This window comes from Entelurus aequoreus, linkage group LG11 (assembly GCF_033978785.1).
Source record: "Entelurus aequoreus isolate RoL-2023_Sb linkage group LG11, RoL_Eaeq_v1.1, whole genome shotgun sequence".
Taxonomy (NCBI): domain Eukaryota; kingdom Metazoa; phylum Chordata; class Actinopteri; order Syngnathiformes; family Syngnathidae; genus Entelurus; species Entelurus aequoreus.
Window position 1 is genome coordinate 4,121,819 of NC_084741.1, and position 27,459 is coordinate 4,149,277.

At 33.5% G+C, this 27,459-nt stretch overlaps 1 protein-coding gene across 1 annotated transcript in view; it reads right to left on the reverse strand.

Annotated features, from left to right (window-relative positions):
- LOC133659704 (mannosyl-oligosaccharide 1,2-alpha-mannosidase IA) overlaps positions 1-27,459 on the reverse strand; it is a 506,348-nt gene that overhangs the window by 13,655 nt on the left and 465,234 nt on the right. Inside the window, exons 5-9 of the mRNA XM_062062309.1 lie at positions 23,900-23,994; positions 14,406-14,529; positions 14,241-14,334; positions 9,863-9,978; positions 4,695-4,914 (exon numbers count right to left, since the gene is read on the reverse strand). Of these exons, the coding sequence (XP_061918293.1) occupies positions 4,695-4,914; positions 9,863-9,978; positions 14,241-14,334; positions 14,406-14,529; positions 23,900-23,994 (649 nt within the window). The remainder of the gene's footprint in view (positions 1-4,694; positions 4,915-9,862; positions 9,979-14,240; positions 14,335-14,405; positions 14,530-23,899; positions 23,995-27,459) is intronic.

Here is a 27,459-nt window from a genome sequence, read left to right on the forward strand (position 1 = left end):
TAACACATTTATTGGTATTATTTTTAAGTGTTCATGTATTTGAACTTTATTCAATTAAAAATAAAAATTTTAAATAAAAAAAAAGTTTAAAAAAAGAAGAACGAAATAGATTAATTATATCATATAGTATTATTATATCCGTGATTAAAAGTATGGATTTTTTTTGTATTTTTACAATATTTTATCTTTTAAGGAAAAATGTGTTTTTAATATTGAATAATAATGAATATATTTTAATTATAATAAACTAAAAAATTTGTGAAATAAAAATGTTTATATTTAAATACTGTTTATGTATTTAATTTTAGGTGACAAAAAATATTAAGTGGGATTATCTGTGATTAAAAAAAGAATGGACATCAACAAATAACTGATTAATTGGTATTATTTTTAAGTGTTTATGTATTTGAACTTAATTCAATTAAAAATAAATGTAATAATGAAAAAAAAATTAAAATAAGAGAAATAAATAGAATATTTATATCATATAGTATTATTATATCCATGATTAAAAGTATGGATTTTCTTTATACTTTTTAAATATAATAAACTTTAAAAAATACATATATACTTATATTTGATCAAAAATCTTTGTGAAATAAAAAAAAGTATATTTAAATACTGTTTATATATTTAATTTTAGGTGACAAAAAATATTAAGTGGGTTATTCTGGGATTAAAAAAAGAATGGACGTCAACAAATAACTGATTAATTGGTATTATTTTTAAATGTTTATGTATTTGAACTTAATTCAATTAAAAATAAATTTAATAATGAAATAAAGTAATTATAAAAAAAAGAGAAATAAATAGAATAATTATATCATAGTATTATTATATCCGTGATTAAAAGTATGGATTTATTTTTATTTTTACAACATTGTATCTTTTTAGATAAAAATCTGTTTTAATATTGAATAATAACAAATATTTTTTTTAATATAATAAACTTTAAAAAAATAAATAAATACTAAATTTGTGAAATAAAAAATAGATATTTAAATACTGTTTATATATTTAATTTTAGATGACAAAAAATATTTAGTGGGATTTTCTGTGATTAAAAAAAGAATGGACATTAAAGAAAATAACTAATTCATTGGTATTATTTTTAAGTGTTCATGTATTTGAACTTTATTCAATTAAAAATAAAAATTTTAAATAAACAAAATGTTTAAAAAAAGAAGAAAGAAATAGATTAATTCTATCATATAGTATTATTATATCCGTGATTAAAAGCATGGATTTTTTTTTGTATTTTTACAATATTTTATCTTTTAAGGAAAAATGTGTTTTTAATACTGAATAATAATGAATATGTTTTAATTATACTAAACTAAAAAAAAAAGATATATACTTATATTTGATCAAGAAAATTTGTGAAATAAAAATGTTTATATTTAAAAACTGTTTATGTCTTTAATTTTAGGTGACACAAATATTAAGTGGGATTTTCTGTGATTAAAAAAAGAATGGACATCAACAAATAACTGATTAATTGGTATTATTTTTAAGTATTCGTGCATTTCAACTTAATTGAATTAAAAATAAATTTAAAAATGAAAGAAAAGTTGTTTTTTTTTAAAAAGAGAGAAAGATTAACAGTATGGATTTTTAAATTTTTACAATATTTTATCTTTTTAGATAAAAATATATTTTTAATATTGAATAATAATTAATATTTTTAAAATATAACAAAATTAAAAAATATATTATACTTATATGTTACACATTAAACACAGATTTAGTGACTTTTAAAATTTTTATTTTATTTTTTTTATTTTTTTTAAAGAACAAAGCTAACGTCGTTCTTCAGACAGCAAACTAGTCGGGCCTGACTCAATGAACTTCAAATGTTAGCGTCAAGGACGGCAGGAAGGAGAAGAGAACACGTGGGAAGTCCTCGCACATCAACATCTCTCTTGGAGACAAGAAAATTACAAAGTGGGACACTTCTTCCTTCATTAACATTCCTTAGGAAGTTAACACTAGTCAAAGATCTTCTACATGACAGGAGCGCTCTGCTGCTGCAAAGGTCCTAGTAGAAAAACATCAAAGATCTTCAAAAAGACATGAGGACTGCAACATTTAATTTTAATTCAAAATTCATAGTTCATGATCTTTTACGTAGCAAGTGCTGCTGTTTTTAGGAATGCTAGTCAAAGATCCTCAATACGACAGGAGCACTTCCCTGGTTTTAGTGATTCTAGTAAAAGATCCTCTATAAGACAGGACGAGGAGTAGTATGGTGTTTTTTGTGGTCCTATTGCAAAAATTTTAAAAATACTCTACATAAAAGAGGCAACATTCTAATCAAAGATCCTCTATAAGACAGGACGAGGAGCAGTCTGGTGTTTTTTTGTGGACCTATTGTAAAAAAAATTAAAAATACTGTACATAACAGGAGGGCTTTGCTGTTTCTAGGATCTAAGCAAAAAAACCAAAATGGTAGTCAAAGATCCTTTATGTAACAGGAGTGCTCTACTGTTTTTAAAGTTGAGGATGCTCTACATAACAAGACTGATTTACTGTTTTTAGGAATTTAGTTGGGGGAAAAAAAAACGCAAATCAAAGATCCTCTATATGACAGAATGAGGACTAGTCTGGTGTTTTTTGTTGACCTATTGCAAAAATGTTAAAAACACCACATAAAAGAGGCAACATTCTAGTCAAAGATCCTCTATAAGACAGGACAAGGAGTAGGCTGGTGTTTTCTGTGGGTTTATTTAAAAAATGTTAAAAACACTCTACATAACAGGGGCGCTTTGCTGTTTTTAGGAACTAAGCATACAATAAAATGCAAGTCAAAGATCTTCTATATGACAGGAGTGCTCGACTGTTTTTAAGAAGCTATTGAAAAAATGCTAGTCAAAGATCCTCTATATAACAGGAGTGCTCTACTGTTTTTAAGAAGCTATTGTAAAAATGCTAATCAAAGATCCTCTACATGACTGGAGTGATCCACTGTTTTTAAGAAGCTATTGCAAAAATGCTAGTCAAAGATCCTCTATATGACAGGAATGCTCGACTGTTTTTAGGAAGCTATTGCAAAAATGCTAGTCAAAGATCCTCTATATGACAGGAGTGTTCGACTGTTTTTAAGAAGCTATTGCAAAAATGCTAGTCAAAGATCCTCTATATGACAGGACGAGGACTAGTCTGGTGTTTTTGTGGACCTATTGCAAAAATGTTAAAAACACATAACAGGGGCGCTTCGCTGTTTTTTTGGAACTAAGCAAAAAAACAAAATGCTAGTCAAAGATCCTCTATGTGACAGGAGTGCTCTACTGTTTTTCAAAAGCAATTGCGAAGATGTTAAAGATGCTCTACATAACAGGGGCGCTTTGCTGTTTTTAGGAACCAAGCAAAAAAACAAAATGTTGGTCAAAGATCCTCTATATGACAGGAGTGATCTACGGTTTTAAGGAGCTGTTGTAAAACTGCTAGTTAAAGATCCTCTATATGACAAGAGTGATCTACTGTTTTTAAGAAGCTATTGCAAAAATGCGAGTCAAAGATCCTCTATATGACAGGAGTGCTCTACTGTTTATCAAAAGCAATTGCGAAAATGTTAAAGATGCTCTACATAACAAGGGCGAATTTGCTGTTTTTAGGAACCAAGCAAAAAAACAAAATGTTGGTCAAAGATCCTCTATATGACAGGAGTGATCTACGGTTTTAAGGAGCTGTTGTAAAACTGCTAGTTAAAGATCCTCTATATGACAGGAGTGCTCTAATGTTTTTAAGAAGCTATTGCAAAATGCTCATCAAAGATCCTCTATTTGACAGGATGAGGAGTAGTCCGGTGTTTTTTGTGGACATATTGCAAAAATGTTAAAAATACATAACAGGGGCGCTTTGCTGTTTTTTGGAACTAAGGCAAAAACAAAATGCTAGTCAAAGATCCTCTATATGACAGGAGTGCTCTACTGTTTTTTAGAAGCTATTGTAAAAATGCTAATCAAAGATCCTCTATATGACAGGAGTGCTCTACTGTTTTTAAGAAGCTATTGCAAAAATGCTAGTCAAAGATCCTCTATATGACAGGAGTGCTCTACTGTTTTTTAGAAGCTATTGTAAAAATGCTAATCAAAGATCCTCTATACGACAGGAGTGCTCTACTGTTTTTAAGAAGCTATTGCAAAAATGCTAGTCAAAGATCCTCTATATGACATGACGAGGACTAGACTGGTGTTTTTGTGGACATATTGCAAAAATGTTAAAAAATACATAACAGGGGCGCTTTGCTGTTTTTTGGAACTAAGCTAAAAAACAAAATGTGAGTCAAAGATCCTCTATATGACAGGAGTGCTCTACTGTTTTTCAAAAGCAATTGCAAAAATGTTAAAGATGCTCTCTACATAACAGGGGCGCTTTGCTGTTTTTAGGAACCAAGCAAAAAAACCTAAATGTTGGTCAAAGATCCTCTATATGACAGGAGTGATCTACGGTTTTAAGAAGCTGTTGTAAAACTGCTAGTCAAAGATCCTCTATATGACAGGAGAGATCTACTGTTTTAAAGAGCTGTTGTAAAACTGCTAGTTAAAGATGCTCGACATGACAAGACTGCTTTACTGTTTTTAGTTGGGGGGGAAAAAGGCAAATCAAAGATCCTCTATGTGACAGGAGTGGTCTGTTGTCGCAGGTACGATTGCTCCTAATGCCTTGCTCAACAGCACAAACATGCGTGTCACCTGAGCGGTCGTAGCTCTCGTGGCAGGTGTGCGTGATCTGGGCGGCCAGGTCCAGGTAGTGCTGGCGCTGGTCGGGGGCCCCGTCGTCGGCCCCCAGCCCGATCATGCCCCCGGAGAAGCAGGCCAGGTGGCCCATCTTGTGGTCCAGGATGCCCCCCCTCCACTCCGCCATGTAGGTCAGACCCCCCGGGGACTTCTGCACCAGGTTGGCTTCGATGGCCTGCAACACATCAACATAAGTCCATAGGAGGAATAGTCTAATTGTATGTTACCTTGCAGGCTATAGGAGGAATATTCTAATTGTATGTTACCTTGCAGGCTACAGGAGGAATATTCTAATTGTATGTTACCTTGCAGGTTATAGGAGGAATATTCTAATTGTATGTTACCTTGCAGGCTATAGTAGAAATAGTCTAATTGTATGTTACCTTGCAGGCTATAGTAGAAATAGTCTAATTGTATGTTACCTTGCAGGCTATAGGAGGAATATTCTAATTGTATGTTACCTTGCAGGCTATAGTAGAAATAGTCTAATTGTATGTTACCTTGCAGGCTATAGTAGAAATAGTCTAATTGTATGTTACCTTGCAGGCTATAGGAGGAATATTCTAATTGTATGTTACCTTGCAGTCTGTAGGAGAAATAGTCTAATTGTATGTTACCTTGCAGGCTATAGTAGAAATAGTCTAATTGTATGTTACCTTGCAGGCTATAGGAGGAATATTCTAATTGTATGTTACCTTGCAGTCTGTAGGAGGAATATTCTAATTGTATGTTACCTTGCCGGCTATTGGAGGAATATTCTAATTGTATGTTACCTTGCAGGCTATAGGAGGAATATTCTAATTGTATGTTACCTTGCAGGCTATAGGAGGAATATTCTAATTGTATGTTACCTTGCAGGCTATAGGAGGAATATTCTAATTGTATGTTACCTTGCAGGCTATAGGAGGAATATTCTAATTGTATGTTACCTTGCAGGCTATAGGAGGAATATTCTAATTGTATGTTACCTTGCAGGCTATTGGAGGAATATTCTAATTGTATGTTACCTTGCAGGCTATAGGAGGAATATTCTAATTGTATGTTACCTTGCAGTCTGTAGGAGGAATATTCTAATTGTATGTTACCTTGCAGGCTATAGGAGGAATATTCTAATTGTATGTTACCTTGCAGGCTATAGGAGGAATATTCTAATTGTATGTTACCTTGCAGGCTATAGGAGGAATATTCTAATTGTATGTTACCTTGCAGTCTGTAGGAGGAATATTCTAATTGTATGTTACCTTGCAGGCTATAGGAGGAATATTCTAATTGTATGTTACCTTGCAGGCTATAGGAGGAATATTCTAATTGTATGTTACCTTGCAGGCTATAGGAGGAATATTCTAATTGTATGTTACCTTGCAGGCTATTGGAGGAATATTCTAATTGTATGTTACCTTGCAGGCTATAGGAGGAATATTCTAATTGTATGTTACCTTGCAGTCTGTAGGAGGAATATTCTAATTGTATGTTACCTTGCAGGCTATAGGAGGAATATTCTAATTGTATGTTACCTTGCAGGCTCGTTAGTGCTAATCAGGGAATAACAACAACTGCCTTTTTAATTAGCAATCTACTTTTATTTAAATGCCAGCAGTAATGACTTGTTCTTCCACTTTGCCCTTGCATCTCTTGCCACACACACACACACACACACACACACACACACACACACACACACACACACACACACACACACACACACACACACACACACACACACACACACACACACACACACACACACACACACACACACACACACACACACACACACACATCGTGTGTGTGTGTGCGACAATCATTGGTACTTTTTAACTTTAAATCAGGTATACATAACTATCTACGACATTTGTTGATATTTGTACTCATGTGAGTTATTTCATTTATGCAAGGTTGTATACAGGAAATAACTGAAAGTGTGCGTAGCAGTGAATTGTAAGTTTCAATAAGGGCAACTTCTTCCTGCCGCTTTTTGGACATGTTGAGCAAATGGTCAGGTTGTTCATTATTTATCAGTACTAACTGACTGTACTTCATGTATGCGAGCATGTTTTAGACCAGGGGTGGAGGCGAGCTAGCGGTGGAGGGTGGAGGGTGGAGGGTGTGTCAGTCCATCGCCAGCCAGCCATTGGAAAAATAGTCCTAAAAATGATCGATCAATCTTCACCAAGACGTGACTTTGGTCACTTGATTGACATTCACGGCACACGAGGGTCTTGTGAGAGGACGCTGGCTGCTGCCAGATCATTATTAAGAAAAAACGACCGACAGGAAGGCCAGAAAAACTTTTTGTTTCAACAGACTCTCGCGCCGTACCTGCCGTCAAAACTCTAAAGGCCGACCGCAAAGTTCCTGTCTTCACAATAAAAGCCCTGCTTCATCCAGCCTGCGCTAACAAAATAAGAGTCTCAGAAAGCTGGCGCTGACGTTATCATCACTACTGTCTGATTCCAATCAATGCAAGTTTTTTTTTTATGTTTTATTTTATTTAATTTTGTGTTTTATTTTTTTAATTTAATTTTGTGTTTTTCTCCTCCATTTGAAAATGTGGACGTTATCATCACTACTGTCTGATTCCAATCAATGCATGTTGTTTGTGTTTTATTTTATTTTGTGTTTTATTTAATTTATTTATTTATTTATGAATTTTTTTTAAAAATTTATTTTATTTTATTTTATTTTGTGTTTTTCTCCTCCATTTGAAAATGTGGACGTTATCATCACTATTGTCTGATTCCAATCAATGCAAGTTGTTTGTGTTTTATTTTATTTTGTGTTTTATTTAATTTATTTATTTATTTATGAATTAAAAAAAAAAAAGTATTTTATTGTATTTTATTTAATTTTGTGTTTTATTTTTTTAATTTAATTTTGTGTTTTTCTCCTCCATTTGAAAATGTGGACGTTATCATCACTATTGTCTGATTCCAATCAATGCAAGTTTTTTGTGTTTTATTTTATTTTATTTATTCATTTATTTTTAATTTATTTATTTTTATTTTATTTTATTTTATTTTGTATTTTTCTCCTCCATTTGAAAATGTGGACGTTATTATCACTACTGTCTATGATTCCAATCAATGCAAATTTGTTGTGTTTTCTTTTATTTTCTTTTATGTTATTTTATTTTGTGTTTTTCTCCTCCATTTGAAAATGTGGATGTTATCATCACTACTGCCTGATTCCAATCAACGCAAGTTTTTTGTGTTTTATTTTATTTTATTTTGTGTTTTATTTTATATATTTATTTATTTTTAATTAATTACTTTTTTAATACATTTTATTTATATATTTTATTTTATTTTGTGTTTTTCTCCTCCATTTGAAAATGTGGACGTTATCATCACTACTGTCTGATTCCAACCATCATTTTAATTATTTATTTATTTTTAATTAATTAATTTTTTTAATAAATTTGATTTATTTATTTATTTATTTATTTTATTTTATTTTATTTTGTGTTTTTCTCCTCCATTTGAAAATGTGGACATTATCATCACTACTGTCTGATTCCAATCAACACAAGTTTTTTGTGTTTTATTTTATTTTATTTTGTGTTTTATTTTATATATTTATTTATTTTTAATTAATTACTTTTTTTAATACATTTTATTTATTTATTTTATTTTATTTTGTGTTTTTCTCCTCCATTTGAAAATGTGGACGTTATCATCACTACTGTCTGATTCCAACCAATGCAAATTTGTTGTGTTTTCTTTTCTTTTCTTTTATGTTTTATTTTGTGTTTTTCTCCTCCATTTGAAAATGTGGACATTATCATCACTACTGTCTGATTCCAATCAACGCAAGTTTTTTGTGTTTTATTTTATTTTATTTTGTGTTTTATTTTATATATTTATTTATTTTTAATTAATTACTTTTTTTAATACATTTTATTTATTTTATTTATTTTATTTTATTTTGTGTTTTTCTCCTCCATTTGAAAATGTGGACGTTATCATCACTACTGTCTGATTCCAATCAATGCAAATTTGTTGTGTTTTCTTTTCTTTTCTTTTATGTTTTATTTGATGTTATTTTGTGTTTTTCTCCTCCATTTGAAAATGTGGACGTTATCATCACTACTGTCTGATTCCAATCAACGCAAGTTTTTTGTGTTTTATTTTATTTTATTTTTTGTTTTATTTTATTTATTTATTTATTTTTAATTCATTACTTTTTTTAATACATTTTATTTATTTTTTATTTTTTTTAATTTTATTTTGTGTCTTTCTCCTCCATTTGAAAATGTGTAGGTTATCATCACTACTGTCTGATTCCAATCAATGCAAGTCATCACAATCATACCAACTTATTTATTCTTGTCTTCATGAAAGAAATGAATGTTAAACATGCTGGTATTATCATTAAACACCTTTAACTTGTTAACAAAAACCTCTCTTTCATAAATATATCAATATAAATAGGGACAAGCGGTAGAAAACGGATAGATGGATGGATATACGTTTGTATATGAATGACTTCCTCCACTTGGTACATTGAAAAGTAGCTGGCCTGCAGAACAAGTGTGGCCACACCTGACCTGACTTAGAACAACCAATAAGGGCCAACCAATATACTTGGTCTTATTTCCTGGTTGAGCTTGTTGATTAATTTGAGAAGTGCTGCCCCCTGGCTGGAGGTTTGTGTATGGTTTAAGTATGTAGTAGTAACATGAGTGTAATATACGTTGTAAATAACCTGTATGTTTTGTTGCGTTTGACCAGATGTTCCTCCAAGTGGGATGTAAAACGCTGGTCAGTCCCAAGTTCCTTAGATGACATATAACTGAACTCAAAGGTACCACCAAGCGCAGAATAGGTATTTTGTAATTTATTGTCAAATATTTGAGAATAGAGACCAGCCTCGAACAACACATCCAAATGCGTAGCCCAAGTTGATCTGGCATTCCAAAGGAAAAAGCAACTCTTTTCACTCAAAGAAGTTGAGTTTGGTTTAATAGTCTTTCTAAATAGTTACAATACAAACGTGTGAAAGGGAAGCTTGACTTCAAAACAGGAAGTCAGCACAGGCGTGACCTGAGACGTCCTGGTCCAAGAAGTGCACCAAAACCCATCCGGGAGTAAGAAAGTGTTTGAATTGGGAGTTAGTAGACGTACCTCCAAGGCGCTGTAGTACATCCTCTTGGCGTCCTCGTCCGTCTTGTCCGACATCAGGTAGGACTTGATCAGGTACTCGTAGAAGCTGTCCCCCAGGCCGCCGATGGAGACGTGATCTGGAAGAGGACCAGAGTCTTAAGAGGTCCTGTCCTTCAGAAACGTGACGTACACAAGTCTGCAATTAGATATGCACCTCCCCCCCTCGCCCGCCTGATCACTTTCACGTCTTTCCCGGTCAAATCGGAAAGGATCCAATTTTCCCAGAGTAATTGAATTTATTATCATTTCAAAAAAGCCCAGAGCGGCGCAGCTTTGAAGGCAGACATTAATAAGCGAGAAGCAATCGACGGACGGCTCAGTGGCTTCAGACGAGGGCGGCGGCCTCCGCGGCGCGGTAAATAGCGAGCGCTGAACAAGACTTTCAATGGAGCAGGGAAACCAATCAAAACACATCCGAGCCAGCAGGGGAAGCAAATCACTTTTTTTTTTCCTCCTGGGACTTTTTCGGTGATGTCGTCGTGAAAAACAATGTGATGATAGCCATAGAAGTGGAGTTAGCACTTACCTGAAGTGTATATTTATGTATTAAAATACAAACCCCGTTTCCATATGAGTTGGGAAATGGTGTTCGATGTAAATATACACGGAATACAATGATTTGCAAATCCTTTTCAAGCCATATTCAGTTGAATATGCTACAAAGACAACATATTTCATGTTCAAACTCATACACATTTTTTTTTGTGCAAATAATCATTAACTTTACAATTTTGATGGCAGCAACACGTGACAAAGAAGTTGGGAAAGGTGGCAATAAATACTGATAAAGTTCAGGAATGCTCATCAAACACTTATTTGGAACATCCCACAGGTGTGCAGGCTAATTGGGAACAGGTGGGTGCCATGATTGGGTATAAAAGCAGATTCCATGAAATGCTCAGTCGTTCACAAACAAGGACGGGGCGAGGGTCACCACTTTGTCAACAAATGCCTGAGCAAATTGTTGAACGGTTTAAGAAAAACCTTTCTCAAGCAGCTGTTGCAAGGAATTTAGGGATTTCACCATCTACGCTCCGTAATATCATCAAAGGGTTCAGAGAATGTGGAGAAATCACTGCACGTGAGCAGCGAAGCCCGTGACCTTCCATCCCTCAGGCGGTACTGCATCAACAAGCCACATCAGTGTGTAACGGATATCACCACATGGGCTCAGGAACACTTCAGAATACCCACTGTCAGCAACTACAGTTGGTCGCTACATCTGTAAATGCAAGTTAAAACTCTCCTATGCAAGGCGAAAACCGTTTATCAACAACACCCAGAAACGCCGTCGGCTTCGCTGGGCCTGAGCTCATCTAAAATGGACTGATACAAAGTGGAAAAGTGTTCTGTGGTCTGACGAGTCCACATTTCAAATTGTTTTTGGAAACTGTGGACGTCGTGTCCTCCGGACTAATTGATGTCAATACAGTGGATTATTGATGTCAATACAGTGGATTATTGATGTCTATACAGTGGATAATTGACATCAATACAGTGAATTATTGACATCAATATAGTGGATTATTGATATCAATACAGTGGATTATTGATGTCAATACAGTGGATTATTGATGTCAATACAGAGGATTATTGATGTCAATACAGTGGATTATTAATGGCAATACAGTGGCTAATTGACATCAATACAGTGGATTATTGATGTCAATACAGTGGATTATTGATGTCAATACAGTGGATTATTGATGTCAATACAGTGGATTATTAATGGCAATACAGTGGCTAATTGACATCAATACAGTGGATATTGATGTCAATACAATGGATTATTGATGTCAATACAGTGGATTATTGACATAATACAGTGGATTATTGATATCAATACAGTGGATTATTGATATCAATACAGTGGATTATTGATGTCAATACAGTGAATTATTCTTGTCAATACAGTGGATTATTGATGTCAATACAGTGGATTATTGATATCAATACAGTGGATTATTGATGTCAATACAGTGTATTATTGATATAATACAGTGGATTATTAATGTCAATACAATGGCTAATTGACATCAATACAGTGAATTATTGACATCAATATAGTGAATTATTGATATCAATACAGTGGATTATTGATGTCAATACAGTGGATTATTGATGTCAATACAGAGGATTATTGATGTCAATACAGTGGATAATTGACATCAATACAGTGGATTATTGATGTCAATACAGTGGATTATTGATATAATACAGTGGATTATTGATATCAATACAGTGGATTATTAATGTCAATACAGTGGCTAATTGACATCAATACAGTGGATTATTGATGTCAATACAATGGATTATTGATGTCAATACAGTGGATTATTGACATAATACAGTGGATTATTGATATCAATACAGTGGATTATCGATGTCAATACAGTGAATTTTGATGTCAATACAGTGGATTATTCATGTCAATACAGTGGATTATTGATATCAATACAGTGGATTATTGGTGTCAATACAGTGTATTATTGATATAATACAGTGGATTATTAATGTCAATACAATGGATAATTGACATCAATACAGTGCATTATTGATATCAATACAGTGGATTATTGATATCAATACAGTGGCTAATTGACATCAATACAGTGGATTATTGATGTCAATACAGTGGATTATTGATATAATACAGTGGATTATTAATGTCAATACAATGGCTAATTGACATCAATACAGTGGATTATTGATATCAATACAGTGGATTATTGATATCAATACAGTGGCTAATTGACATCAATACAGTGGATTATTGATGTCAATACAGTGGCTAATTGACATCAATACAGTGGATTATTGATGTCAATACAATGGATTATTGATGTCAATACAGTGGATTATTGACATAATACAGTGGATTATTGATATCAATACAGTGGATTATTGATATCAATACAGTGGATTATTGATATCAATACAGTGGATTATTGATGTCAATACAGGGAATTATTGATGTCAATGCAATGGATTATTGATGTCAATACAGTGGATTATTGATATAATACAGTGGATTATTGAAGTCAATGCAGTGAATTATTGATATAATACAGTGGATTATTAATGTCAATACAGTGGCTAATTGACATCAATACAGTGGATTATTGACATCAATACAGTGGATTATTAATGTCAATACAGTGGATTATTGATGTCAATACAGTGGATAATTGACATCAATACAGTGGATTATTGATGTCAATACAGTGGCTAATTGACATCAATACAGTGGATTATTGATGTCAATACAATGGATTATTGATGTCAATACAGTGGATTATTGACATAATACAGTGGATTATTGATATCAATACAGTGGATTATTGATATCAATACAGTGGATTATTGATATCAATACAGTGGATTATTGATGTCAATACAGGGAATTATTGATGTCAATGCAATGGATTATTGATGTCAATACAGTGGATTATTGATATAATACAGTGGATTATTGAAGTCAATGCAGTGAATTATTGATATAATACAGTGGATTATTGATGTCAATACAGTGGCTAATTGACATCAATACAGTGGATTATTGATGTCAATACAATGGATTATTGATGTCAATACAGTGGATTATTGACATAATACAGTGGATTATTGATATCAATACAGTGGATTATTGATATCAATACAGTGGATTATTGATATCAATACAGTGGATTATTGATGTCAATACAGGGAATTATTGATGTCAATGCAATGGATTATTGATGTCAATACAGTGGATTATTGATATAATACAGTGGATTATTGAAGTCAATGCAGTGAATTATTGATATAATACAGTGGATTATTAATGTCAATACAGTGGCTAATTGACATCAATACAGTGGATTATTGACATCAATACAGTGGATTATTAATGTCAATACAGTGGATTATTGATGTCAATACAGTGGATTATTGATATCAATACAGTGGATTATTGATGTCAATACAGTGGATTATTGATATCAATACAGTGGATTATTGACATCAATACAGTGGATTATTGACATCAATACAGTGGATTATTAATGTCAATACAGTGGATTATTGATATCAATACAGTGGCTAATTGACATCAATACAGTGGATTATTGATATCAATACAGTGGATTATTGATATCAATACAGTGGATTATTGATGTCAATACAGTGGATTATTGATATCAATACAGTGGATTGTTGACCTCCTCTCATATGAATGGATGTAACAATGTACAAATGTGCCAATCAACTGTTAAATGATGTCCATTGAGTCTTTATGTGAAGAAAAGGAGCTCATGTTTCATGTTTCATGTTTGCAGCAGTTAACTTTGTCTTTTCTTACGTTGGACCCAGTTTCCGCTGACCGGGCTGAGGAAGTTGGGGTAGAGGCCTTGGGGTTTGTCGATCTTATTCAGCACCTTCCGGATGTTCATCACCTGCGGGGACACACGCAGCATCTCTCAGTGGGAATGTTCCAGAACAAAAAGGAGATCCAAGATGGCCACACCTTCTCCTTGTAAACAGGATCACCAGACAGCTGGCTGAGGTGGACAAACTCCAGGTGCAGAGTGCCGAACTCGGCCAGGATGCTGCTGCCGGCCGACGCCCAGCCCCAACTCCAACTGTTGTCACTGCGGAACACACAAAACATCTCATTTGCATAATTGGCCGTGACACATTGGCATGCAATGTAATCAGGAAGTACAAAAAAAAAACATGAACATTTAGTGAAGGGATTCATATGGCCCCGTTCCTGGGTGGATCTCGCATGAGAGGAAAAGGGGGGTTAATCATTTTTGCAATACAGTCTGCTGAAAATGATGGAAAGCGGCACTTTACATATCGACCGTAGTTGGAATTGCCACTAAACACATTTTGAGATATTCAACACTCTACTGCCATCTAGTGGCTAAAGAGGTTAGTGCGACCCCAGCAATTTGTCACGTTTCATGTGTCAGGTAAACGGCGACGAACGGGACCATTGGAGTCCCCTTTTTTTTACTGTACCTGGGAATCGATACCGGTACTCAACGATACTGATATTCAGAATAGAATGGAATGGACTCTATTGTCATTATATTTGCATATAACGAGATTAAGGACTCCAATTTAAGGTGCGGTAGTGGAAACAAATATGGAATAAAAATAAATCACATAAGTAAAAAAGATAAAAAAATAAGACTTGAAATAAACAAACTACTAATATATATATATATATATATATATATATATATATATATATATATATATATATATATATATATATATAATAAATATATATATATATATATTATATATATATATATATATATATATATATATATATATATATATATATATATATATATATATATATATATATATATATATATATATATATATATATACAGTTGTGTATAGTTCATGGCGCGTTGGTCAGTTCGGTCTGTCGCGCCCTACAAAGTGTTAACACTGCAAGTATTGTATTTATTACACACTAGCTGTTTGATTGCAACGTGCATCTTAGTTGTAGTTTCCATTGACAACTTTGACGGTGTAGAAATGGCCATGTACAATCGCTAATGCTAACCACAATAGAAAAGCCAATGTATATTAGCATCAAGCTAACACATTTTTTTAGAAAAGTGGAGCCCTACTTTAGTTACGTCGAAACATTTTTTGAGTCAATTGCTTTGTTGGCATTGAGAATTGCTACATCAGCTACAGGTAGGTTGGCTGAGTCCGCTCTCAGTGCTGCTAGAGTGATCGCGCCCCCCCCCCCTTTTTGGTATTATTTCCAAGTTATGAATAAAAGAAAATTTTTTTTTGTTAAATAACACTATTTTTTAACTATAAAACATGGCTTAAGTTATCTTCAAATGGGATAAACTATTACTTAAAGGAAACAAATATGCATTATTGCAAATATACTGTATTGATAACAAATACAATAGTAAAATGAATTGAGTCAGATTTTATTTTTTAGTTAAAAAAAAGATAGCTTTACTAAAATATTTTAAAAATCGGCAAATTACGTACATTTAAACTGATGTAATAAACGTGCCGAAAAATAAGCTGATTTTTTAGGGGAATGCCAAGCAAAACTGAGCAAAAACATGGCCGCCATCGAACAAAATTGTCCAGAAGTCAACGAAAATGAGCCGAATGCCTATAAAACCTAGAGAATATTCACGTTAGCGTGTCATTTTGAACACAACCAACAGTCCTCTTACACGTCCTCACTATGTAAGAATGTGTAGGGATGATGTTTGATAAGAAATTATCGAGTTCGAGCCCATTATCGAATCCTCTTATCGAACCGATTCCTTATCGATTCTCTTATCCAATCCAGATAGGTTGTTGTATATGGAAAAAAACACAATATTTGGTTTAACAAAAGCTCACTTTTATTTTATTAGAAAAAAATAAAATAAAATGAATAAATAAATATTGACTGTTACCCCCCTAAAAAAATAAATGAATAAAAAATTGACTGTTGCTACCCAAAGTATATTAAGTGGGATTTTTCAGAAAAACAAATATATACAGTAACACAAAAATAACCTGTCTCTGTGATCACTATAGGTGTATAAATAATAATATAGTGTTAAATAAAATCAGTCCCTTGGGCACAAAACTGAAAATAACACAGCTCTCCAAAAAGTGCACTTCTGCTGCTATTGGAACATACTAACTACAGTCATCAATCAACAATTCTTCCCCCCTCACATGAGAGCGAAGCCTGGCAATAATTGCATATTGCCTGTTATGCCCTCACTATACGTGTTGAGCTTATACGGCTTGGCAGACAGCTAACAAACAATCCAAAGCAGATTAATCCATTTAGGCTCTTTGTTGTTGTTGATCTTGCTTTGTCTTTTCCTATCTTTAGGGTATGCCCTGTACCCTGTACAAAGGACTCCCACAGGGAGTCCTTTGTACAGGGTACAAAGGAACCTATTGTTATTGTAAGGTTTTATTATTATTATTCCGCCGCCACAAAAAACGCTAATTTGACCCACTTAACATGCTTCAAAACTCACCAAATTTGACACACACATCAGGACCTGCGAAAATTGCCATCTAATAAAAAAAACAAACCCCAAAAATCTAAATTGCGCTCTAGCGCCCCCTAGGAAAAAACAAAAACAAACAGGTCGTAGAGACATGAAACAAAAACCTCTATGTAGGTCTGACTTAGACCTACATTTAATAATTTCACATCCTCGGGCAAAAACCAACAGGAAGTTGTCAATTTCCCATTTAAGACAAAAATTTACTAAAAACACTCATTTTTGCCTCTTTGAGCTGTAATTTGACCCCCTTAAAATACTTCAAAACTCACCAAACTTCTCACACACATGGGGACTGGTGGAAATTGCGATCTATAAAAAAACAAACCCCAAAACTCAAAATTGCGCTCTAGCGCAATTTTTGAATAAAACAGAGACAAAACTGCTCCTCAGAGGAAAACTCAGACAAAACTGCTTGTAACTTCCGGTAGGAACGTCTTAGAGACATGAAACAAATACATCTATGTAGGTCTCACCTAGACCTACATTTCACAGATTGACATCCTTCAGCAAAAATCAACAGGAAGTTTGCAATCCCTCCTTCAAAACAAAATTTTTGTTAAAACCGGTCACCAAACATCAAACATTATCTCCTCTGAGCGCGTTTGTCGTTTCGGCTTCAAACTACTACAGGACAGAGATTGAACCCTTCTGATTAAAAGTTGCCGACGGCGTTTTATTTAGTGCTACCGTTTTGATTTAACGAGCCTTCAAAGACCTGCAGCACTAAAGTTGCTCCGCTGCTGTTGTTTTAAGGTGGCTGCTTAAAAGCAGGAAGTACCAGCGTGAGCACAGAATGCAGAGAAGGTAGTACACTACACAAAAGTATCTAACTCCCAGTACGAATATCGTAGAGACACGAAACAAAAACCTCTATTTAGGTCTCACTCAGGACTACCACTGGACAAAAGTATTGGGACACCTAGGACTAGCACCTGCCAAAATGCGGACCCGACCAACGCTGCTTGCAGCTTTAATTATTAATATTCCGCCGCCACAAAAAACGCTAATGTGACCCACTTAACATGCTTCAAAACTCACCAAATTTGACACACACATCAGGACCTGCGAATATTGCCATCTAATAAAAAAACCAAACCTCAAAAATCAAAATTGCGCTCTAGCGCCCCCTAGGAAAAAACAAAAACAAACAGGTCGTAGAGACATGAAACAAAAACCTCTATGTAGGTCTGACTTAGACCTACATTTAATAATTTCACATCCTCGGGCAAAAACCAACAGGAAGTTGGCAATTTCCCATTTAAGACAAAAATGTACTAAAAACACTAATTTTTGCCTCTTTGAGCTGTAATTTGACCCCCTTAAAATACTTCAAAACTCACCAAACTTCTCACACACATCGGGACTGGTGGAAATTGCGATCTAAAAAAAAACAGAACCCCAAAACTCAAAATTGCGCTCTAGCGCAATTTTTGAATAAAACAGAGACAAAACTGCTACTCAGAGGAAAACTCAGACAAAACTGCTTGTAACTTCCGTTAGGAACGTCTTAGAGACATGAAACAAATACATCTATGTAGGTCTCACCTAGACCTACATTTCATAGATTGACATCCTTCAGCAAAAATCAACAGGAAGTTTGCAATCCCTCCTTCAAAACAACATTTTCGTTAAAACCGGTCACCAAACATCAAACATTATCTCCTCCGAGCGCGTTTGTCGTTTCGGCTTCAAACTACTACAGGAGAGAGATTGAACCCTTCTGATTAAAAGTTGCCGACGGCGTTTTATTTAGTGCTACCGTTTTGATTTAACGAGCCTTCAAAGAAAACAACCACTGTGCCGCAGCACCTAGGAAAAAAACACAGACACAACTTCCTCTAACTCCCAGTACGAATATCGTAGAGACACGAAACAAAAACCTCTATGTAGGTCTCACTCAGGACTACCACTGGACAAAAGTATTGGGACACCTAGGACTAGCACCTGCCAAAATGCGGACCCGACCAACGCTGCTTGCAGCTTTAATTACTTTTGTCTTGCGCTGGACTGTTATTTAAAAAAAAAAAAACTGAAATACACACAATAACAAATGTATGAGCTATGTGATTCAATTAACATACTGAAATGTAATACACTATGTAAATATTAGCTTCACATAAATATACAGTACTATCATCAAACAAATACTTCTGAGTGTTGAAACTATTTCGATGGTGGAAATACACGACTGGCAGCCATTTTAAGTCCTCAAAACATCCATTGAAACAGTGCACAAAAATCGTTTTTCAATAAACATCTTATCTTATCTTTTCCAAGGCTTGTAAGAGCTAACACAACTTGTCTACTTCTCAATTGTCTCAACCCGGAAGTGCCCAAACTAATGACGCGTAGTATTTTCATATCGCCACAAGGTGTCAGTAAGAGTCTACAATCAAATGGGCATAACATTGCCGTCCCACAGGGCATTTCCTGTACGTGGGAAGGGATTCGAATAAAGAACCAACTCTTTTTCTTTACTATAGTGGCCTCGATAACGGGAACCGGTTCTCAAAAAGGGATTTGAGTCCGTGGAATCGGTTATTTTCTTATCGAACAACCGGGAGAACCGATTTCGAACATCGTCCGTACGTGTGCGTGCCCACTAGGTGTCCAACCTTGGTGGTGGTCTTCACCAGGCCCGGCCCTAACCAATCTGGCGCCCTAGGCAAGATTTTAGGTGGCGCCCCCCCACATCGGCAGTGAAGTGTATATACTCACAAGAAACCGAATAGCTTTGTCTTTGAACTTTTTTTTTACTTAAACAAAGCAAATTAACAATCAGAATAGTTAACAAGATAAAAAAAAATATGGATAAATAAATGAATACAAAAAATAAAAAATGAATATATGAAATACAATATTTTTTACATACATAAACACAAAATAAAACGTGTCAACAAGTTGCATAAAATAAATTAAAAATACAATATAAATAAGGCACTGCACAAAACAAGATATCAAACCAGTATGACTTTAACAACTATATTACAAAAAAAGGGGATCCTACAGAGTTCTCTATTTGTGCTTTTTAATATTGCATTAACTAGAATGACTTACATATGACTGTACACCAGGGAGTACTGTAATTACCTAACGTTACATTATTTTCCATAACAATTTAGCCCCCTCCACAATATTAACCCGACGTTAAAACAGAACTAGCTATTTATTGATTAGCAATTGCCGAATCATGTAACATTAGCTTAATGCTAAAAAGCCAGGTTACTATCACATTCTGTAACAGACAAATCATTTCATGTAGGCTAACGTTGCCTACCTGCTACCTCTGTCTTTTTCTCGTTTCTCCTCTTCTTTTCTCTTTTTTATTACGTGGGCACCTGACAGTTTTGGCCGTTTTGACATCTTGTGTTGATTTTTTTATGTGGTAAGAGTCATGATACGGGAAGGGAGGGGGCGCACCGTGCGGGAGGATGAGGGGGGCGTAATGTTGTAACAAATAATATTTCTATTAAATAGGCTTTACTTTGCATTTTAATTAACGTGGGATTATTTTTTGTATTTAGAAATAATAGTACCAACTTTTTTTCTCTTTTTTTTTCTCCAACATTTGTGGCACTGGCGTGGCGCCCCCTGATGGACGGCGCCCTTAGCATTTGCCTATACGGCCTATGCCACGGGCCGGCCCTGGTCTTCACTCCACTGTCTGCTGAAGATAAATGTTATGCAACCAAAAGTGACAGAAGGTGATGCTTCACCTCACATGACCACATGACCTTCCTCCTCCTCGCTCGTGAAGCGTGTCAGCAGACGGCCAACATGCTAAAACGAGGAGCACGTCCATGTTTCACACTCAACATGTCAATAAAAAAAACCCCCAACAAGATCATTTAATTATAAGGCTAATAAATATGCGGCGTTTAAAGTCATTGAAAGCACACGCGCACTCGTCACTGTCATGTGTGCCATTTAGCCAGGACTCGTTAATGGTCCGGAACAGATTAGTCATCATAATAAGTGCTCATTTTATTCATGTGATTCTTCTTAATGCGCGTAGTTGAACGCCCATCTAAATCAGTGTCAGCACTAACCGCCAATAAAGTGTCCATTCCTTGTAAATTACGCCACCTGCAACATTATTCATAGACTGTGATGGAAAAATAAATGTATTTTATTCTGTATTGTGCATAAAATGAACTTTTAGTTTTTATAATGTCAACAACAGAGTGGCACCTTGAGAACTATAGAGAAAAATGCATGACACAATAATTAAGAAAATGATGTACATTTTGATAATTAAAATAATAGCAGATAAAAATAAATCCCAGTTTATAATTAAAAAACACATTGCTTTGTTAGACAAATATATATTTATTGTAATTTCAATAAAGAAAAACCCGCTACAGGTTACATTGTAATCATTGCAAATATACCCATCCATTTTCTGTATTGCCTCTCTTCACTCGGGTTGCCAGTTAGCTGGAGCCTATCCCAGCTGAGTTTGGGTGAGAGGCGGGGTACACCCGAGACTGGTACAATTTCAAATCAACAGTATGTTTACGTTTTTTCTAACATCTACAAAGATGTCAAAGTCAATCTACTGTACATAACATATTACATTGCTGTTTAATACACATTTTTTAAACATTTGGATAATGTCCAAAAAATCCCACACAGTATATATTTATAATATACATACATATATATATAATACATAAACATATATACTGTATCAATCACTTGTGATTTAGGGCTATATATATAAACATTGATTGATTGATTGATTGATTGATAAACATATATACTGTATATTAGGGATGTCCGATAAATGCGTTAAAATGTAATATCGGAAATTATCGGTATCGTTTTTTTTATTATCGGTATCGTTTTGTTTTTTTGTTTTTTTTAAAATTAAATCAACATAAAAAACACAAGATACACTTACAATTAATGCACCAACCCAAAAAACTTCCCTCCTCATTCACATAAAAGGGTTGTTTCTTTCTGTTATTAATATTCTGGTTCCTACATTATATATCAATATATATCAATACAGTCTGCAAGGGATACAGTCCGTAAGCACACATGATTGTGCGTGCTGCTGCTCCACTAATAGTACTAACCTTTAACAGTTAATGTTACTCATTTTCATTAATTACTAGTTTCTATGTAACTGTTTTTATATTGTTTTACTTTCTTTTTTATTCAAGAAAATGTTTTTAATTTATTTATCTTACTTTATTTTATAATTTTTTTTTAAAAGTACCTTGTCTTCACCATACCTGGTTGTCCAAATTAGACATAATAATGTGTTAATTCCACGACTGTATATATCGGTTGATATCGATATCGCTAATTAAAGAGTTGGACAATATCGGAATATCGGATATCAGCAAAAAGCCATTATCGGACATCCCTACTGTATATGTATTATACATATATACATACACACAATACATACATGCATATATACATATATGTACATACATACATACATATATTTGTGTATATATATATATATATATATATATATATATATATATATATATATATATATATATATATATATATATATATATATATATATATATATATATATATATATATATATATATATATATATGTATATATTAGGGCTGCAACTAACGATTAATTTGATAATCGATTAATATGTCGATTATTTCTTCGATTAATCGATTAATAATCGGGTAAAAGAGACAAACTACATTTCTATCCTTTCCAGTATTTTATTGAGAAAAAAACCCAGCATACTGGTACCATACTTATTTTGATTATTGTTTCTCAGCTTTTTGTACGTGTTGCAGTTTATAAATAAAGGTTTATTAAAATAAATAAATAAATAAATAAATGAAAATAATTAAAAAAATAAAAAATAAAATAAAATAAAATAAAAAAATACTTAAAAAATTCAAAAATTGCCTCTGCGCATGTGCATAGCATAGATCCAACGAATCGATGACTAAATTAATCGCCAACTATTTTTATAATCAATTTTAATCGATTTAATCTATTAGTTGTTGCAGCCCTAGTATATATATATATACATATATACACATATATGTATATACATATACATATATATTTACGTATACATATATATGCATACATATACATATATACACATATATGCATACATATACAGTACATATATACGTATACATGTATATATACATATGCATATATATACATATATATATGTATATATAAATACATATACATATATATTTATACATACATACACTTACATATATACATATACATATATATTTACATATACATATATATGCATACATATACATATATACACATATATGCATACATATACAGTACATATATACGTATACATGTATATATACATATGCATATATATACATATACATATATATATGTATATATAAATACATATACATATATATTTATACATACATACACAAACATATATACATATACATACATACATATAATTTCTTACTTCAAATATGAAAAGAAAAAAATCATGATGCTGAGCGCGTATCATTATGTCAAGATAATGGCACTAGCATTTACTTCATTTAAGAATATTTTTCAACATATTGAACAAAAAGGTCTCATTTTTTTCTACCAAGAAAAGTGCACTTGTTATTAGTGAGAATATACTTATTTTAAGGTATTTTTGGGTTCATTTCACTTATTTTAGAAAGTCTTGACAAGCCGAATTTTCTTGTTCTATTGGCAGATAATTTTGCTTAGTTCAAATAAAATACCCCTCATTTTTGTATTTTTTTTCCTTGTTTTTGAACACTGACTTTTTGCAGTGCAGTCATTGAGAGGAGGAGGTGAGGACTACAGAGTTTTGACCGTGAACGCAGTACCATCTCTGGCCACATGATTACATACGGCTCCTTTAATTAGGTTCTGTAAGTGCACAACAATATCAATAACGTGATGGTGTTTGCAGGTTTGTTTACAGTTGGCGGCAGACACTCACCTCCCCAGGTTGATGACTCCTCGCGGGATCCCAGTCGGCGTGTTGAAGGCGGGTAACAACTTCTGACCCAACTCCAGCACTTTAGTCTTGAACATCTGCAAGGACACACGTCACATTTCAAAGCCATCTTGTCCACGGTGCACTTTCTAAACGGTGGAGGCCCAGCTGATGGCTCATTAATCAGCACATTGTCCATTTCCTGTGTGGGAGTCGATGAGGACGGTCAAGTGTGGGATATTGAAGAAGTGAGACAGCAGGGGGGAAAGAAGCCTCACGGGCAAAGAATAGGCAGGAAATCTATGATAGGGCGGAAGAAAAAAGTTGGTAATAGTTTGCCAAAGTGGAAAAAGGAGTACAGTAAGAAAGTGTTTTCCACACTTTAAACTTCTCATAGCACCTCAGAAAACACTTGACTCTTCAAGTACCACCATAATGACATCATTAAATACAGTAGCATAGTAGACCTAAGTATTCATTAAGTACCACCATAATGACATCATTAAATACAGTAGTGTAGTAGACCTAAGTATTCATTAAGTACCACCATAATGACATCATTAAATACAGTAGTGTAGTAGACCTAAGTATTCATTAAGTACCACCATAATGACAACATTAAATACAGTAGTGTAGTAGACCTAAGTATTCATTAAGTACCACCATAATGACATCATTAAATACAGTAGTGTAGTAGACCTAAGTATTCATTAAGTACCACCATAATGACAACATTAAATACAGTAGTGTAGTAGACCTAAGTATTCATTAAGTACCACCATAATGACAACATTAAATACAGTAGTGTAGTAGACCTAAGTATTCATTAAGTACCACCATAATGACATCATTAAATACAGTAGCGTAGTAGACCTAAGTATTCATTAAGTACCACCATAATGACATCATTAAATACAGTAGCGTAGTAGACCTAAGTATTCATTAAGTACCACCATAATGACATCATTAAATACAGTAGCGTAGTAGGCCTAAGTATTCATTAAGTACCACCATAATGACAACATTAAATACAGTAGTGTAGTAGACCTAAGTATTCATTAAGTGCCACCATAATGACAACATTAAATACAGTAGTGTAGTAGACCTAAGTATTCATTAAGTACCACCATGATGACAACATTAAATACAGTAGCGTAGTAGACCTAAGTATTCATTAAGTACCACCATAATGACATCATTAAATACAGTAGTGTAGTAGACCTAAGTATTCATTAAGTACCACCATGATGACAACATTAAATACAGTAGCGTAGTAGACCTAAGTATTCATTAAGTACCACCATAATGACATCATTAAATACAGTAGCGTAGTAGACCTAAGTATTCATTAAGTACCACCATAATGACATCATTAAATACAGTAGCGTAGTAGACCTAAGTATTCATTAAGTGCCACCATAATGACATCATTAAATACAGTAGTGTAGTAGACCTAAGTATTCATTAAGTACCACCATAATGACATCATTAAATACAGTAGTGTAGTAGGCCTAAGTATTCATTAAGTACCACCATAATGACAACATTAAATACAGTAGTGTAGTAGGCCTAAGTATTCATTAAGTACCACCATAATGACATCATTAAATACAGTAGTGTAGTAGACCTAAGTATTCATTAAGTACCACCATAATGACATCATTAAATACAGTAGCGTAGTAGACCTAAGTACTCTTCAAGTACCACCATAATGACATCATTAAATACAGTAGTGTAGTAGACCTAAGTATTCATTAAGTACCACCATAATGACAACATTAAATACAGTAGTGTAGTAGACCTAAGTATTCATTAAGTACCACCATAATGACAACATTAAATACAGTAGTGTAGTAGACCTAAGTATTCATTAAGTACCACCATAACGACATCATTAAATACAGTAGCGTAGTAGACCTAAATATTCATTAAGTACCACCATAATGACATCATTAAATACAGTAGTGTAGTAGACCTAAGTATTCATTAAGTACCACCATAATGACAACATTAAATACAGTAGTGTAGTAGACCTAAGTATTCATTAAGTACCACCATAATGACATCATTAAATACAGTAGTGTAGTAGACCTAAGTATTCATTAAGTACCACCATAATGACATCATTAAATACAGTAGTGTAGTAGACCTAAGTATTCATTAAGTACCACCATAACGACATCATTAAATACAGTAGCGTAGTAGACCTAAATATTCATTAAGTACCACCATAATGACATCATTAAATACAGTAGTGTAGTAGACCTAAGTATTCATTAAGTACCACCATAATGACAACATTAAATACAGTAGTGTAGTAGACCTAAGTATTCATTAAGTACCACCATAATGACAACATTAAATACAGTAGTGTAGTAGACCTAAGTATTCATTAAGTACCACCATAATGACATCATTAAATACAGTAGCATAGTAGACCTAAGTATTCATTAAGTACCACCATAATGACATCATTAAATACAGTAGTGTAGTAGACCTAAGTATTCATTAAGTACCACCATAATGACATCATTAAATACAGTAGCATAGTAGACCTAAGTATTCATTAAGTACCACCATAATGACATCATTAAATACAGTAGTGTAGTAGACCTAAGTATTCATTAAGTACCACCATAATGACATCATTAAATACAGTAGTGTAGTAGACCTAAGTATTCATTAAGTACCACCATAATGACAACATTAAATACAGTAGTGTAGTAGACCTAAGTATTCATTAAGTACCACCATAATGACATCATTAAATACAGTAGTGTAGTAGACCTAAGTATTCATTAAGTACCACCATAATGACAACATTAAATACAGTAGTGTAGTAGACCTAAGTATTCATTAAGTACCACCATAATGACAACATTAAATACAGTAGTGTAGTAGACCTAAGTATTCATTAAGTACCACCATAATGACATCATTAAATACAGTAGCGTAGTAGACCTAAGTATTCATTAAGTACCACCATAATGACATCATTAAATACAGTAGCGTAGTAGACCTAAGTATTCATTAAGTACCACCATAATGACATCATTAAATACAGTAGCGTAGTAGGCCTAAGTATTCATTAAGTACCACCATAATGACAACATTAAATACAGTAGTGTAGTAGACCTAAGTATTCATTAAGTGCCACCATAATGACAACATTAAATACAGTAGTGTAGTAGACCTAAGTATTCATTAAGTACCACCATGATGACAACATTAAATACAGTAGCGTAGTAGACCTAAGTATTCATTAAGTACCACCATAATGACATCATTAAATACAGTAGTGTAGTAGACCTAAGTATTCATTAAGTACCACCATGATGACAACATTAAATACAGTAGCGTAGTAGACCTAAGTATTCATTAAGTACCACCATAATGACATCATTAAATACAGTAGCGTAGTAGACCTAAGTATTCATTAAGTACCACCATAATGACATCATTAAATACAGTAGCGTAGTAGACCTAAGTATTCATTAAGTGCCACCATAATGACATCATTAAATACAGTAGTGTAGTAGACCTAAGTATTCATTAAGTACCAC